The sequence below is a fragment of the Mauremys mutica genome, chromosome 2 (genome assembly GCF_020497125.1).
Source record: "Mauremys mutica isolate MM-2020 ecotype Southern chromosome 2, ASM2049712v1, whole genome shotgun sequence".
NCBI classification, from domain to species: domain Eukaryota; kingdom Metazoa; phylum Chordata; order Testudines; family Geoemydidae; genus Mauremys; species Mauremys mutica.
Window position 1 is genome coordinate 88,613,662 of NC_059073.1, and position 15,712 is coordinate 88,629,373.

At 40.8% G+C, this 15,712-nt stretch overlaps 1 protein-coding gene across 23 annotated transcripts in view; it reads right to left on the reverse strand.

Annotated features, from left to right (window-relative positions):
* EPB41L3 (erythrocyte membrane protein band 4.1 like 3) overlaps positions 1–15,712 on the reverse strand; it is a 208,717-nt gene that overhangs the window by 80,666 nt on the left and 112,339 nt on the right. For 11 of the 23 annotated variants that reach the window (XM_045003924.1, XM_045003937.1, XM_045003935.1 and 8 more), the window contains exons 2-3: positions 11,026–11,210; positions 2,890–3,087 (exon numbers count right to left, since the gene is read on the reverse strand). In XM_045003924.1, the coding sequence (XP_044859859.1) occupies positions 2,890–3,087; positions 11,026–11,210 (383 nt within the window). Of the gene's footprint in view, positions 1–2,889; positions 3,088–11,025; positions 11,232–14,425; positions 14,611–15,712 lie in introns of those variants that run through there. The other 12 variants (XM_045003934.1, XM_045003932.1, XM_045003929.1 and 9 more) reach the window with 2 other exon arrangements.

Here is a 15,712-nt window from a genome sequence, read left to right on the forward strand (position 1 = left end):
AGTCTAGAAAGAAACTGTAGAGTACTCAACCAATGAAACTAAAATGTACTTGACAGCATATTTTTCAAGCTACTATGTATGTAATAAATCACACCTGCTGTTTACAGCTAAGCTCTTGGCACTGCAAAAATACGTTTGCTCCAAATTTTAAAGCGTGGTCATGAATAAAATTCTGAAGTCCTTGCTCAAGCAATGCTCCTCATTGAAATCAATAGTCAAGAGTGAGTGAAAACTGTGTAAGAACTTCAGAATTTGGTCCCACATGCAGCAGCAACCTTCTACCTTTAGAACAGTGGCTCCCAACCTTTTTTGGATTATAGTCCCAAAATTTGTGATGGAGTAATGGCTGCTTCACCATTTAGGGTTCCTCACGTCCTTCCCTGGTGTGGTTGCCACATCTTACCTTCTTCTCCCCACTTCCCCATTTTCTCTTTGGTGCTGTTTTTCCCCAGCCTTTCCCCTCCCTCTACCATCAGAACTTTTTCTTTTCTACATATTTTCCACAGATTTTGCTTTCCATTTTTATTCAATCCCTACTCTTCCCTCTCCCTGCTTCACCTTCTTCCACACTTTTACTATCTCATTTTCCCCTTCCTCTTCTGTACCTGGTGGCTTCTCTTCCCTACCACACACTTCTCAGTTACCAAAAGGATCTATGCTGGGTGGAGGGAGCAAATGGCTCCAGTGTGAAGCCTACGGGTTGCAATGGGAGCACTGACATGGCACATAAAAGGGCAGCCTGCCTGAAGAGTGTGTGCCTATAAAGCTGCTAGCTGATTTCTACTGTTGGGATTTAGGGTAAGTCTACACATTGAGCAGTGAGTGTAAATTCCAGCTCAAGGAGACATACCCGGACTAGCTCTGATCAAGCTAGTGTGCTAAAAATAGAATGCAGTCTTAGCAGCATGAGTGGCGGGAGGGGCTAGCCCACCCTGAGTATGTGACAGGTTTAGACGGTAATGCTAGTGTCAGGAACAGGTACATACCTGGGGCAGCCAGCCTCTCCCTGCCATTCGAGCTGGGGTGGCTACACTCTGTTTATAGAGCACTAGCTCAATCAGGTGCTATGTGAATAACTACAGGACCCGGGAAAGGGGAAGCCCTTGGAGATCAGAGGCTCCCTTTCTTTAATGAGTTTCACTGTCAGTGGTCCAGGCTGAGTGTCACAGATAGTCACATGCATCTAGAACCCCATGCTCCTCAGGGGTGGCTCTAGGCACCAGCAAAGCAAGCAGGTGCTTGGGGCCGCAGCCCGCAGGGATCCAGCCTGGGAGCTGAGAACCAACAAGAAGCCCTGGGAGCTGAGAACCAACAGGGAGCCCTGGGAGTTCCTTGATTAGCCCCCTGCCTATAGACCCAGCCCTGGAGAAGGGTAAGAACTACATTTCCCAGCATTCCCTTGGCAGCTATCAACAGGAAAGGGAGGGGGAGGGAGTATGGTAGCTGAAACCTCACGCTGCAGCTTGCTGTGAATGGAGAGCTCACTGCTACAGCGGGGTGGCACTGTGAATGGGGAACAAGTGTGCCCAAAGAGTAGAAGGCTTTGGCCCAGATATCCCCTTCAGAAGACATCCCCAGACTGGATTATGGATACTGGTGTGACCTCACCTGGCAGCCCCCAAAGGAGGAATTGGGTGGACTAAATGGACAGTGCCTCTCTCTATCTGAAGCCTAGCAAGGGAGGTATGTGGATCCCACTAGAATTTAAAATGAAAAGTAATGGAGGGGAGGCTCTACTAGACCTGGGCAGCTTTTTATACAGTACCAGGCATGGAAGCAGAAATTGACTTTTCCTTTCCAGATTTAGCTAATATTCACAAAGGGAATCTAGCACCTGCCTTCCAGATTTGAACACACTCAAAATTCAGGAGTGCTCAAGCTCAGTTTGGGCAGCTGTTACTTCATTTCTCCCAAATCAAATATACCGATCCACTGTAATTTGCTGTAGAAAAAGTAGGATAAAATTGAGCAAGAAATGCTTCCCAGTGGTTTTTAGGACTGGAATGGCTATTTTCAACAGCCATTGCTTTTTTTTTTTTTTTAGTTTTATTTGTTTAAAAGGAAGACAGTGATATTGCAAATTCCCCATAGAAACAGAGTGGAACAAAAAGAATAATAAAGGCACCTCAACTTTTCCTCATTTATGGAGGACAGTCTTATAATATGCATCCAGATAGCCTCCAATCACACAAGCTGAAAATTGTTCCACTTTACTGCAGTTCTGTAACCACATGGGAACCAATCCTGTCTGTGTTCTGTGCACATCCAAAATTCCTGCTGAATGACCCACCCTGGGAGCAAGTTACCAGTGACCCAGGGCTGGGGTGGAAGGAGGGTGCAGATGTCGGGGGCGGGGAGAGCCCAGGGCTGGGGCGGCAGGGGGAGGTCGGTGGGCACTGGTTGGGGGGAAGGGGGGAGCCCAGAGCTGGGGCAGCACAGGGTTTATGTGGGAGGAGAGCCCAGGGCTGGGGCGGCAGGGGGTGCGGGTGGGGGTGGGGTGAGAGCCCAGGGCTGGGGCGGCAGGGGGGTATGAGGGGGAGCCCAGGGCTTGGGTGGGGGCAGCCACAATTTTTTTTGCTTGGGGTGGCAAAAAACCTAGAGCTGGCCCTGATGCTCCTTCTCCGGAGTGCTTCTATACCCCTCAATGTGGATTAAATCGGAGTTCAGTCCTCAATCTCCTAGAGAAGACATTAGGAGCTGCTTGGCATTTGGCACTTGTGAAAAAACAGACCATTTATTTTTATCTAGATTTAGTCCCCCATTTCTGAAAATCTTCTTGCCCCATGAGTCTACTCGGTTTTTTAGTAGAAGAACTTTTCTCCACAATAGAATGAATTAGGATATACAGGGAACAACACATAAAGCAAAATAGAGGAAATAACAATTTACCTCCACTTCACATCCATATTCAGAGCCATCCAGGAGTATCACTTTGCACTGCATGTTTTTCGGCTTTTTAACAATCTTTAGAGGAGATCTGGAGAGTTTGCTAGACGATGATTTTTGAGAGAGCTTGTCGTCTTCAAACTGCTGGTATTCCAGCTGTTTTGCAGCAGCAGCAGCAAACTCCCGTTCTCTGTCAGTGACCTGTGAAGAGCAAATGGGAAGATTAAGTTTCAATTTCAGATTAAAATAGTGGCTGTACAATGCAGCCATTCAGAATCAAAATGCACAACTGGCTTTCATCTTATGGAGAGACTATTCACCACTAACAGTTACCCAGCTGCAGCATACAAACAAGAACTTCATCTTTATTGTTTGGGAAAGCCTGCCTTAGTCAATAAAACAACTGTGTGTCTTTGTGTAACTGCCACTTTGAAAGATAAATATATGGCTGGGAAAACCCACTGCAGTAGTGTTATTTTGGGCTTATCCCTGGGTCAGCATCTGAGACATCTATAAAGCTGTTATGATGCAATATTGATTGTGGTCCTTTCCCCTGGAACAGATTGTCAGAGCCACTCTAACCTTCATATAGCCACCTTTAATAGTAAATGCATTATATCAGTTGAAGCTCCATTCCAGTAATGGTTACCTCTATAACCAGTTGTGCCCCTGCTAGCCTCCAGACAAAATTTCGACAACAAAAGCATAGTAATACCTAAGGTAAAGTATAAAATATTAATCTTTTAGTCATCTCACTACCATGAAAAAAACCCATCTGATTTGGCTCTGAACAAATTCAATATAATCAGCAGCCAGCAGCACTAAAATTCATCACAATTTAATCCTCTGAGTCTGTTTTCCTTCAGCGCAACAAGCCTTCATGAGACTGGATCAAATCTGTCCAAAAGCTTTAATCTGCTTTCAGACCAAAACAGTCCTGCGTCACACTGGTAGTGCACAAGACTGTACGGCACACACTGCATCACCACAATATTCCACCTAAATGCAGGGATCTTTCCCTGGTGAATCTCCTGGAAAAAGGTCTCCCAAACATTAGTTTCCCTCCTTTATTCTGTTTGAAGGGGAGAGGGCACTTAGGGCTGGATACATGCCAAGTGATCTAAGCCTGCAAATATAGTGCTCAGTTGTGGTTTTGCTACAGCCCCAGGGCAAGGGGCAGAGCATAGCAGTGCTGTCCCAGGAGCAGACGAGGAACCAGACTGTGAGGATAGTCACAATCTGGTCCTGGGTTCCCCCCTTCCTCCAGGCAGGAACTAAAAGGGACCAGCCCTATATCTGGCTCACATTATTTCCCTTCCTGTGCCCATTTAAATACACTGGCTGGTGTACTAGTTACCACGCCTTTGTCTGCTAATTCACACCTCGTCCATATGCAGAGACTGGTCTCTCCGTGGGAGTAAGGCAGTGCCATATGCCTCTTGCTCCCGTGTGGGAACACAGTCAGGGTCACTGTCTGGCCCTCATCTTGGAGCAGAAAGCAAGAAGGAGAGTCAGCCTAGGAAGATATAACAAGGAATAGAGAAGCCTCTTTCAAATCCAGCACATCCTCTTAACAGCAATAAAACATGCTGGGGGCGGGCGGGGGACGACAATGGAAAAGAATCCCTGCTATCTCAGCTGGATCTCCTGTTTTAGCTCAGCCACATATTAGCTGAACGCTTTCTCTTTCAGGCATGTAGGGCCAAGAACCTCAACTGCCCCTGAAGCTAATGAGGATTGACAGCATTTAGTGCGCCATAGGATTAGGGCCTCGTAGAGTAATTAATGTCCACAGTGCCCATGGCGGGTAGACGAAGGAAAGCTTTGGAGAGTGGGGGAGGGGGATAAACATCCCTTAAGAAGGCAGGTAAGTTGCTCAAAAGGAAAGACCAATAACAAAAGCAGAAGAGATTGCTGTTTTAAGAGTAAGAGGCATCTTCAGTCAGAAAGAACTCCCAGACCTCCTCCTTATGGGTTGTTGATTTGTTTCACTGAAACCTGCAACAGACGTTAATGTCTCTACATACGCATACAAGAGGTGGCACTGGTATTATTTTGTTGAACTAATCAAGTAGACCCAAACGAAACTAAATTAAATTTGTCCAAGGTTAGAACCACAAAGGATTTTCTATAATTTGCACAGAGCACAAAAACATGCCAGGAACTATTAGAGAGGGCCCCAAAACTGTGATGACATGTCCATGCATTGAGATGATTTCAAAGTGAATTAAGCCTCCACCTCTTAAAGAAACTTGACATTTTGTTGGTGCCATTATCTAGGGCAAAAGCAACCACTAAGAAGCAACCGCATTCACTAGGTTATTTTGAATTTTGCATGCATAGGTGCATTCTCTCCTGAGCCACATTCTCCTCACGGCCCATTTATGCTGTATTTTTGGAGCATTTCAATGCCACGGCCTGCGATGCCATCAACATCTAATAGAGCAGAAGTTGCTTCAGGGTTGTTGTTGGAACATAATTTTTGCAGTTACAGCATTAGTGATACAGACAGAAAAGCTGAACAGCAGCAGGGCTGTCTTCTGATCATATAATTTGGGCGTTGTTCAAACAATTTACTGCCAGTTCGGGGATTCAGAGTCAGTGAATAAATAAGGGGTTTTGTACTAAAATGTTTTACTTCTGAATCTTTCAGGGGTGGGCATATATATGGTGTTTAGTTTGATACAACCCCATTTCATTTTCATGGGTTTCATTTCAGCTTGTTGGCTTTACAAGCTGAGAGAGGATAGTGTCAAATCCCAGAAATCCTCTGGGTATTGGTCTGGTACAATTGGGGTCTGTTTAAGAAGTCTTTCGCCCTCCAAGAACTTGGTGGATTTACTAAATAGATTAGTTCAGAAGGGAACACAGTTTGGAAATCCCAAAACATACATGTGTAAAGAAGTAGTAACATTTTTTTCCAGTCACTATGAAGTCAGCAGTTCAGTGCTATTCTCTGCAGTGAGAGGGTCATCAACACAGAAGATTAAAAATAATAGTGGAAGACTGGGAGAGAGGACAAGGAAAAGTGAAGCATCTAAGAGAAGACCCACAGCTTTGGGAGACTAATATATGACAGCCACGCAGAGTAATAAAGGAGAAGTCAGAGGGAGAGTCACGTTTTTGTGAGAACCAGGAGATGGAGAGTGTGTGGGAGAGAGATCATGAACTGCAGTTGGTTTGGAAGATTTGTGTTACAGTTGCATTCAGCTGTTGAGAAGGGGCCCTCATAAGCGGGCAATTCAAATAAAAACATGTGAATACTCACATTGCTGTGGTCATTTGAACATGCAATTGCCGTGCTTATGGATCTGTCTGAACATCTGAAGTGCTTATTTCATTAAGGCACACAAACTACAGTGTGCACCACATGCTTCAAAATCAGTTCTAATTTCCTTATTGAAAACAATGTACATACCAAGCTAGAAGTTTTTAAACAAATCCCTTTTAAGATGAGACAGCAAAAATACTTTGGACAGTTTTTCATGTATATTTTTCATACTTGCTTAACTCAAAAACAGCTGAACAGATTTTCTTCAAAGAACACAGGCTTCCTCTTCATTTGCCAGGCCACCCTGCTCTGTCTTCCCCAAGTCCCACCATCTCAAGGAGCCTGTAGGAGCTGCTTTTGCCTCTTCTCCATGCCCAAGCTCCTTCTAAATGGCATGCAGTGAAGGGCTAGTCATCACATCATCACATGACTTTTTGGCCTTAAGTGGTGCCACTGGATTGGGTATATTAAAGGGTCCAGCTACATGGGTATGAACCATTTATAGCACTAGAGGAGGCCAACTATAAAGTTTTTTCTGTCCCTCAGTCAAGATATTGGTGTGATTCTGCTTGAGTTAGTTCAATGTTTTGTTGATGCTGCTTTACAGGGACCTCTTTTGGTTTCTGCTGCCTGCACCAGGTAGACTGAGCAACATCCTTGAGAATGAAAAAATATTTCCCTTCCATGGAAGATTGGGTTTTCTCTCCTTTGGTGCATTGGAAGAATGCTGTACTGGTGGAGCTGCGAGGGATCTGGAATTTTCATACCGTGAGAAATTCCATTTGTTTTTATCCCAAATTGGGATCAAAAGTTGAAGTTGCAAAAATGTTTGTGGAATGAAAATTCTGAAAAATTGTGATTCAGAAATTTAGACACAAAAATCTTTTCAACATTCTCAAAATCTGTTCTAGTTTGGTTTGTTGAAATTACCCAACAACATGTTTTGTTTTGAGTCTTTTCAACATAAAACTGCATTTTCCCACTGTAGCATATTGCTTTATGGGAGCTGCAGTTGAGAAACCCAAAGCCCCAATTTTCCCCTATGGGCCCGGTTGGACTACATCTCCCATGATGCATTCACAGTCATGTGACTCCCATTATGCATCACACACAGCTTGGTCAGAGGGCCATTTTCATTGCATTATGGGAGAGAAAGGGCCTGAACTACAACTCCCATAAAGCAATGCACTGATAAGAAAATGCAATTTAATGTTTTACTGAACTGATTCTAAATTAAAAATGTCAAGGCAGTTCAACAAATTAAGTATTCCAATTTGGGTTGAACCAAATTTCCTGATGAAAAAAATATATTAGCAAAATCAAGATATTCCCACAGAAAATGTTGATTTTTGTGGAAACTACACTGTCCATTGAAAAATCATTCTGATGGAAAATTCCCTAACAAGATCTATTTATTGGTAAGTTGCAAGGTGCCTGGATTTATGGATATATGTGATGGAAACCTGGATTAACTATAGAGGCCATGAGAGTGGGAGAACTGTCATAGCTGGGTTGGTAGAGCCCCTAAAGTGATAGACTTGGGCCAGTAGTCACAAACTGGACAAGAAATGGATAATTTAAACGGACTTCATCTGGTGGTAAGAACATTGTGAGGACAGGAAAGGAGTCAGGGCTTGGTACAAGTCAGGGGACTCCACAGGACAATTTGGGATGTGCAGCTTGAGGATGTCATCTTTTTATCTTGAGTTGGGCAAAAATGGCAAAAAAATTCAAGACCCACAAAGTAGTCTAGAGGATTAGGCAATTATCTTCCCTCAAAAATAATGGAGGGTAAGTGTCAAAAACCAGAATGGTAGATCACTGGGATTTGGGGTTTAATACAGCTTTAAAAACAGTATGGTCATCTCGGCTTTAAGCAAATACAAAGAACATCTTCCTTGGCTTTCCACTTCACAGTTCATTAACTATAAAGGGCCTAACAATTTGTCTTATGTAAATCAAATCAGGGTACCTGAAAGGTGTGTTACTCTTGTATATTACTGCAGCTCCTTTAGCACAGTCATATGAGTATGCTGACCACATTCATATTATCACTGTTATTACTGTGATAGAAAAAAAGCTTAACATTTTTTAATGAGCTGTAGCCCACGAAAGCTTATGCTGAAATAAATTTGTTAGTCTCTAAGGTGCCACAAATACTCCTGTTCTTTTTGTGGTTATTTCTTGTTATGTCTGAGAAAAAGCCCTTGATAAAGGGCCAAGTAAAACCAGAATAATTTCTTCTGTTCCACCCCTACTTTTTTACAACTCATAATTCAGGTTCAATCCCAGTAAATAAGGAACACGAATTTTATTGCAACTGATTGCACCTGGGTATTTTTAGGAACACTACATAATGGAAATCTTTCCTGCAGAAAGCTGCATTTGGAGAGGAGTGCCAGTTCAGTGCTCTAAAAAAAATAGGAAAGCTATGTGTGTGTATATATCTATCTATATAGAGATATATAGATATATATATATACACACACACACACACACACACCTCTCAGCCTTTGTCAAGGCCAAGGTGTATATATATATATATATATAAACTTGACACACTAGACCTATGACTTTTCCATCCATGACTTTTCCATCCAGCTCTGATGCAACACGCTTTCAACCCTTCTGAAACTGGAATCCCTTTTGATAGAGACACTTCAGAGTCACAGAATCTAGCAACAGTGGTCTTTGATGCTGTCCAGCCTCTGCATCAGGCATGAAATACTAATAAATCTGCTGAATAGCTGCACGTCTTAGATTTAGGTAGCTGCTCAGTGTTTAGAGCCCAGCATGTGGACTTTCTTCTCACTACATCACCTGGGGGTACGGCAGAAAGATGGGAGGATTAAATTATTGTACTGGATGGAAAGTGTGTTCATTTTGGGAATGGATTCCAGAGGAGGGGCTCCGCATCAATGTAAAAAATACACAGTACTTTTCTTCCTTAAAAAAAAAAAAAGGAAATGAAACAACTTTTCTTGTGTATGTAATGACAGTAAGGAAAACCATTGTAATTGGGCAATGAAATATATCCTGTCCCAGGGATTCTCTCACAGAACTGGTAATAACGACAGTACAAACGTCCTCACTCTGACTGTCTCTCTCACTTCTGAGACAGAGGAATGAGAAGAAAATAAAGCCCATTGCCCAACCAGTTTTTGCTGAAACTGCCAACAATAGTGCTGATTCATGACAATTTTAATCGTATTTTTTGTGACTTGTCCACTCGGAAATAGTTTATACAGCCATCTCATAGTAATGACTTCTGAAGTCAGACTGGTGACCTAGAGGCAAAAGGTTCCATATTCCTTTACCAATCTACTGAGAAATCCAGCTTTTTAAGAGCCTTCAACTACCCAGAGAATTAAGTAATTAGTGAGAACATGTTATCCCGCCAGTCTCATTGGGGAAGTTGAGACCCAGATGGCAAAAACTGGTGCATAAGTTTGAAGAAGAAGAAAATGAATAGCAAATAGTGAACGTGAGTAGTAACTCTGACATAAGGCGACAGATTTATAACCACATAATCAAATTTTGCACCACATCATTTGCTGGCACAAATGACAGAATTTGGGTGTTCAACTATGCAAATACACTGGGCCAACCAGGCAGACATTAAAATGCTATCATTTGCACTAGAAATTACTTGTGCCTGCAATTTTGCTCTCAAAGTAAATTTGGATGTAACACTGGGGGCACAAATTGAGAAATCTTCAAATCCAAGTGAGAAATCTTCAAATCCACAATACACAACCTGCAAAGAAGCAGTCATAGGTCACTAGGAATGCTTTAAATGTATGTTCGAACTTATAGTTTGTCCAGTTAAAAATAATGTGTCCTCACTTCAAAGGCAATGCCCCAAACTTGTTAAAAGGTTTAATAGTATTAAAAGGTTTAAACTGATTTCTATTCCATACTTCAAAGATGAATGAGATTAGACAAGTGTCATTAACCCTAGGACACTAAGAGCTGTGTTTTCCAGACACCTGAAGCTAATGTAGGGTCTCTTATCTGCTAAAGCTAATTGTTGGCACTCCTGACCTATTGACTAGAAAGGGTGAGATAAAATTTTGATATAATAATTTTTCACAACTATAATGAATGTATAGATGAATAAAAAAGAATAACCATTTAACTCCTCCTCATAGCTAAAACAGTACAGCTTAAAAGTAATTACAGTGCAATTGTTTTTGAATAGTGGTTCTCAAACTTTTGTACTGGTGACCCCTTTCACATAACAAGCTTCTGAGTGCAACTCCCCCTTATAAATATATAAAAAAAGAGTTTTTTAATTTAACATCATTATAAATGCTGGAGGCAAAGCAGGGTTTCAGGTGGAGGTTGACAGCTTGCGACCCGCCATGTAATAACCTTGCAACCCCAAGGGGTCCTGACCCCCAGTTTGAGAACCCCTGTTTTAGAACTATAGTGGTTTAAAAGACCTCAGAGATTTTACATGGGTCACACACAAAACAAGCATCAGTTTTCAGCAGGTGTCAGCATGAAAATAAATCCTATAAACTTTCAGTTTCTAAAATAATATTAGTGTGATCTGATGCAGTGAAACACTGAAGGGTTTTCCCCTCCCTTTAAGGATAACATTGGACTCTGAAATTAAGTGCAGCAGGTAGGAGATCTGACATTAATTCCAAAAGATATTGCTTGACTGTGAACTAAAATATTTTTAAGCCCTAAGGACCAGTCAATCAATATAGCAAAAGCTGCAAAAACTGTCAAACTAATGGAACTTTTTAATTCAGAAAAAAAAATTGTTTTGACTAAACCACAGGCTACCTCCTAGTGATTAGTTAATAAGATAGCATTTAATCAACCACGTTCACCAAACCTAGAAATGGTTCACTTGCCTGCTCTTTTTTCACAGGGGTACTGTGTGCTGCCACAGCAGAGAACTGGTCTATCGCGTTCTGATGTTCCTCACTGAGCTGCTGCTGCTGGTGGTCTTGAGGTTGTGCCCCAGCTGTCCCTTGCTGAGCAGGGGCTTCTTGCTGGTCTTGGTCCTGATCCTTGGATTCAGAGTCTGATCCCGATTCTGTAGTCATGGTTGATTATGCTGTAAAACAAGATGATCAAACCTACTCAATGTTATTCTTGCAGCTTCTGCTATTTTCTCTTTTTCAATTACATTTGAAAATGGAGAAAGACGACCACAAAGTTTTTGTCTCATTGCTTCTGGCCCTGAAAATCTAATAGTGTACAGTGGATCATATTCATTTGTGGCCCGCTCTGTTTGGTTTCTTGGAAAAGCATCTCTTGATGCAGAGGACTAGGACTAATTACATTTATGAATTTTAAGGAGGTTTATGGATCCATAAAGTTTCCCTCTGTATTGTCATTTAATGAACATATTGTAGCACAAGTACATTAATATAATAATAATAATAATCAGATATAATAAATTAATCGTGTGTGTGAAAGCCAATGAGTAAAATTTTCTAGAGCATGCAAATGACAGAGGAGCCCAAGTCCTATTGATTTTCCTAAGCATTTAAGAGCTCCTTAAAGTCAATGGGATACCGGTTCTTTAGTTCCAAGTCACTTTTGAAAAAGGGACTTAGGCACTTTTGCAAATTTTACTCAGTATCTTTAGTGTTAATATTTAACTGCTATAGAGAGATATTGCAGGAAAATTAGCCACTTTGTTGCTATGAGACATGGTTAGCTTTTAATGAAGGTGTTACTATGAGCCAAATTCTGCTCAGTGACCTCAACTAAAGGGTAGAGGGTTATACTTACCCAGGTTCAGTGGATGCACATAAAAATTCATTCTGATTCTAGAGCTATTATTGATTCTAGCACTATTTCACATTTTAAGTTAAAGGAATCTCCCCGAAACCCACAATCTCTCTAAAATCAGTACGAACTTTTTAAGTGCGCTCCCCACAGTCCCACTGCCTTTAATGAAGCTTTACTTGAATGAGTAAGCAGAATTTGGCCCTATATTTTATTCAGCCCCACACGGATATGAGTCAATTATACTTTCATCATTCCCCGCAATACGCCTGAATGTTAAAAAAAAAAAAAACCCACAAACCCAAAACGTTATTACTTTATCCCAAGATCTCTAAACTTTGTGGGGGGTGGGTTTAAAATGGAAACAACAAGAGGCCTCAGTATGAAAAGTGTGGGTTTGAGCTTATTTTCATTCATTCAGTAATAAATCAACATGAAAATATTAGCAAGAAAATATTTCACATTAAAAGAACATATTGTCAGCACAGAGCCTCATACCATAGAGGAACAAAACCCAGATAAACACCGTCACAACCATGCTACATCAAATGAGGATTTGAAAGAACAGATTCTATATTAGCACAAGTGGCACAATGAATAAATCCAACATTATCTTCAATATTTGAACCTTATTAGCCATCACTGTCTTATAGATCTACATCTTGATTTTAAGCTATTTAAAAAAAAATCAGGCTCTTGCCATCTATTTCTGTTCATCAAGTCATAATTTCTTTAACCTGGTAACCATAGTTACTTTCCAATTACAAGCAATTCCACAGAACATAAAGCTGCTTATTAATTTTGTATATGAGTCCACTATCAATTCCTAGATTAAACTAATGATGCTTGCTAGTACAATAAGTTTGGTTATCTCTGTTTGTTTTTTCCATTTTAACAGCTTTATTTTTTTTCCAGACCATTTACTAGGGTTCCATTGTTTTAAATGAAAATGTTCAATATGGTATTTGAAAATATAATTTGACAAGTCATTTGTCTATTGGTTGACATCTTCTATACACTGAAGACCAAATTTTCAAAGGGGCTCTGTTTGTACATGCATAGCTATGTGTGCAATTTTTGTGCACTCTCTTGTGCACACAAAATGAATAAATCAGTAATGCTCAATGTGTTCAACTTTTGTGTAGGGTGTGTATGTAAATTCTTACACTGTATGCAACAAGTGATATGATGCAAAAATTGTGAGAGCAAGTCATTAAGAACACGCAAACTGACACCACACTTTGGAAATCTGTCCTCAAATATTTAATCTATTACCTTATCAGGTATTCATTTAGAAGGACACCATATACTTCTGTATACACTTCTTTCGTGCAGGTATATAAAATGTGTCCTTTAACAGTCTTACTATTTTAACAATACATAAACAAACAGAGAGGAGCAGGAGAGAGAGGAAAAAGAATTGTTGGGGGTCATTTTAAAAGGGCTGATCATGGCTCAGAGTTCAATTCATTAAGCCATTCATTTTTGTTTACTTTAAAAATAAATTGTAAAATAAGGTTAATCTCTTGTTGTTTTGCATTGCCCATCTGTCATAGCAGCGTGTAATGACCTATCCTTCATCTGATGCTACTACTGCCACTATTATAAAGCACTGTGGTTGGCAGTGTTGTTGTAGGTGTGTTGATTCCAGGATATTAGAGAGACAAGGCAGGTGAAGTAATATCTTTTATTGGACCAACTTCTGTCAGTAAGAGAGGCAAGTATTCCAGCCTACATAGAATTCTTCTTCAGGTCAAAACTTGGAAGAACTCAGTGTAAGCTGGAAAACTTGCCTCTCTTACTGACATAAATTGGTCCAATAAAAGATATTACTTCACCGCCTTTTCTCACTATTATAAACCACATTTTTTTAAAAAATACGGTCTCTGAACAGAAAAAATCCTAAAATTTCCTCCCTCTAATTCTACACCTTCTTTTGTACAATTGAGAACATAGATAATAATATCTCACTACTCAAATATTCACTCAACAGCTTCACTAACAAATTACTATTTTTGGATTTTCTAGTTTACAAATATTAATGGATTAGCAACAATCAAAATTAAGTTACAACTACAAAAACCAATGAAAAATTAACTCTCAATAGCATAAAATTATCAAGAGCATTATTTATAAAGAGCATAAATTATATATAATTCACTAAGACTTTTGCTCAAGGGGCCTAATTTTCATATTAGTTACACCAGTGTAAGTCAGAAGCAACTCCTTAAGTTAATGGAATTACTCCTGTTTAAAATGGAATCAATCCACTGTCTTGAGTGTCTTCACTAATATCAGGTCAGATTGTCAGCTGGCAGAAATCAGTGTAGCTCCAAAAAATTAATGGCCCGTGACCTGTCCATGACTTTTACTATATACCCCTGACTAAAACTTGGGGAGGAGGGGAGGTTCTGGGGGTGCTGCAGGTACTCGGGGGGGAAAGGGGCCACAGCCCAGGGGGGCACTGCGAGTGCTCAGGATGGGGGGTTGGTGGGACTGGGGCACACTCCCTACCTGTCTCCTGGGAAGTGGGGACCTCCAGCTCCTAGCACCACTTGCTGCCTCCACTTCGCCCCAAGCCCTGGTTCTGCAGTTCCCATTGGCTGGGAACTGCGGTCAATGGGAGCTGCAGGGGTGGTGCCCGCAGGTGGAGTGCGCACGTGGAGCTAGGAGCTGAGGGAAGGGAGTTCTTCTCGCCCTTCCGGGGAGCTCCCCCCCCCAGATAAGCACTGCCCCAAACCCCAACACCCAGCCCTGAGCCCCTCACACTCCCAAACTCCTGCTGCTGGGGGGTGGGCCCAAAACTGCCCCAGCAGCAGCCGGTGTGGCTGGCCCAGGGGCTGCCCAAGCTCCTCAGGCTGCTCCTAGGCCATCCGCACTGGCCACTGCATAAGATACGGAGGTCACAAAAAGTCAAGGATTCCGAGACTTCTGTGACCTTCGTGACAAACATGGAACCCTTTTTTTTTTTTTTTTTTTAAAGGAAACAGAATAGGAATATTAAAAAGCAAAGATATAATTTAAATGATTTCACTTTTGTTTGTACATAGCAAGAGGAATGTACACACAAACCACATTTGTGGATTGTCAAACATAATGCAATTGGCTGAAATAACTTCTCATCTTCACTTTACTACTCCCTTCTAGCTAATCAATAGGTTTTGGTGCCAAAAATATGACCCTGTGATCTGAACTCATGAAGTCGTAGTACTGGGGAAACAAATCTGAGGAATTAATATATTTAAGACAAAGAGACACTGCATTTGAGTTATTTGAAGTTTTCCCATATTTAGTGCAATCCTGGGGTCATGTTCCTCCTCCTAAACATGAATTGTTTAAAAGCACACTTGATGAAATGGTTAATCAGAAGTCAAGTCAATTTTTAAATAAACAAGTCACTGTTTGATACAAATTGTGTGATATGATTCAATACATAGATTCAGAATGGGTGTCTAATACAATTTTGCCTAAAAATTCTGAACCCAAAGATTCCAAAAATTAAATTCTCACCCCTAATAAAAATGCTATTGCAACTGAATAGGCAAAGGCACCTCCAGTTGAAGTCAATATGCTTACTGAATTATAGGCCTTTACTGTTTTGAAGAATGTAGCAAAGACTGTTCACTTTAATTAAAGATGACTATTTCACACTGAAGTTAAAAAATACTGTATATACCAAGCAATATTATATTTAAAAAACAAAAGTCTAAGCATTTGAAAGTATCAGGATGAACAATAAAGGGAAGGTAATATATATATATTAATGTACACTCACAGGTAAAAATATTTTAACTAAATATA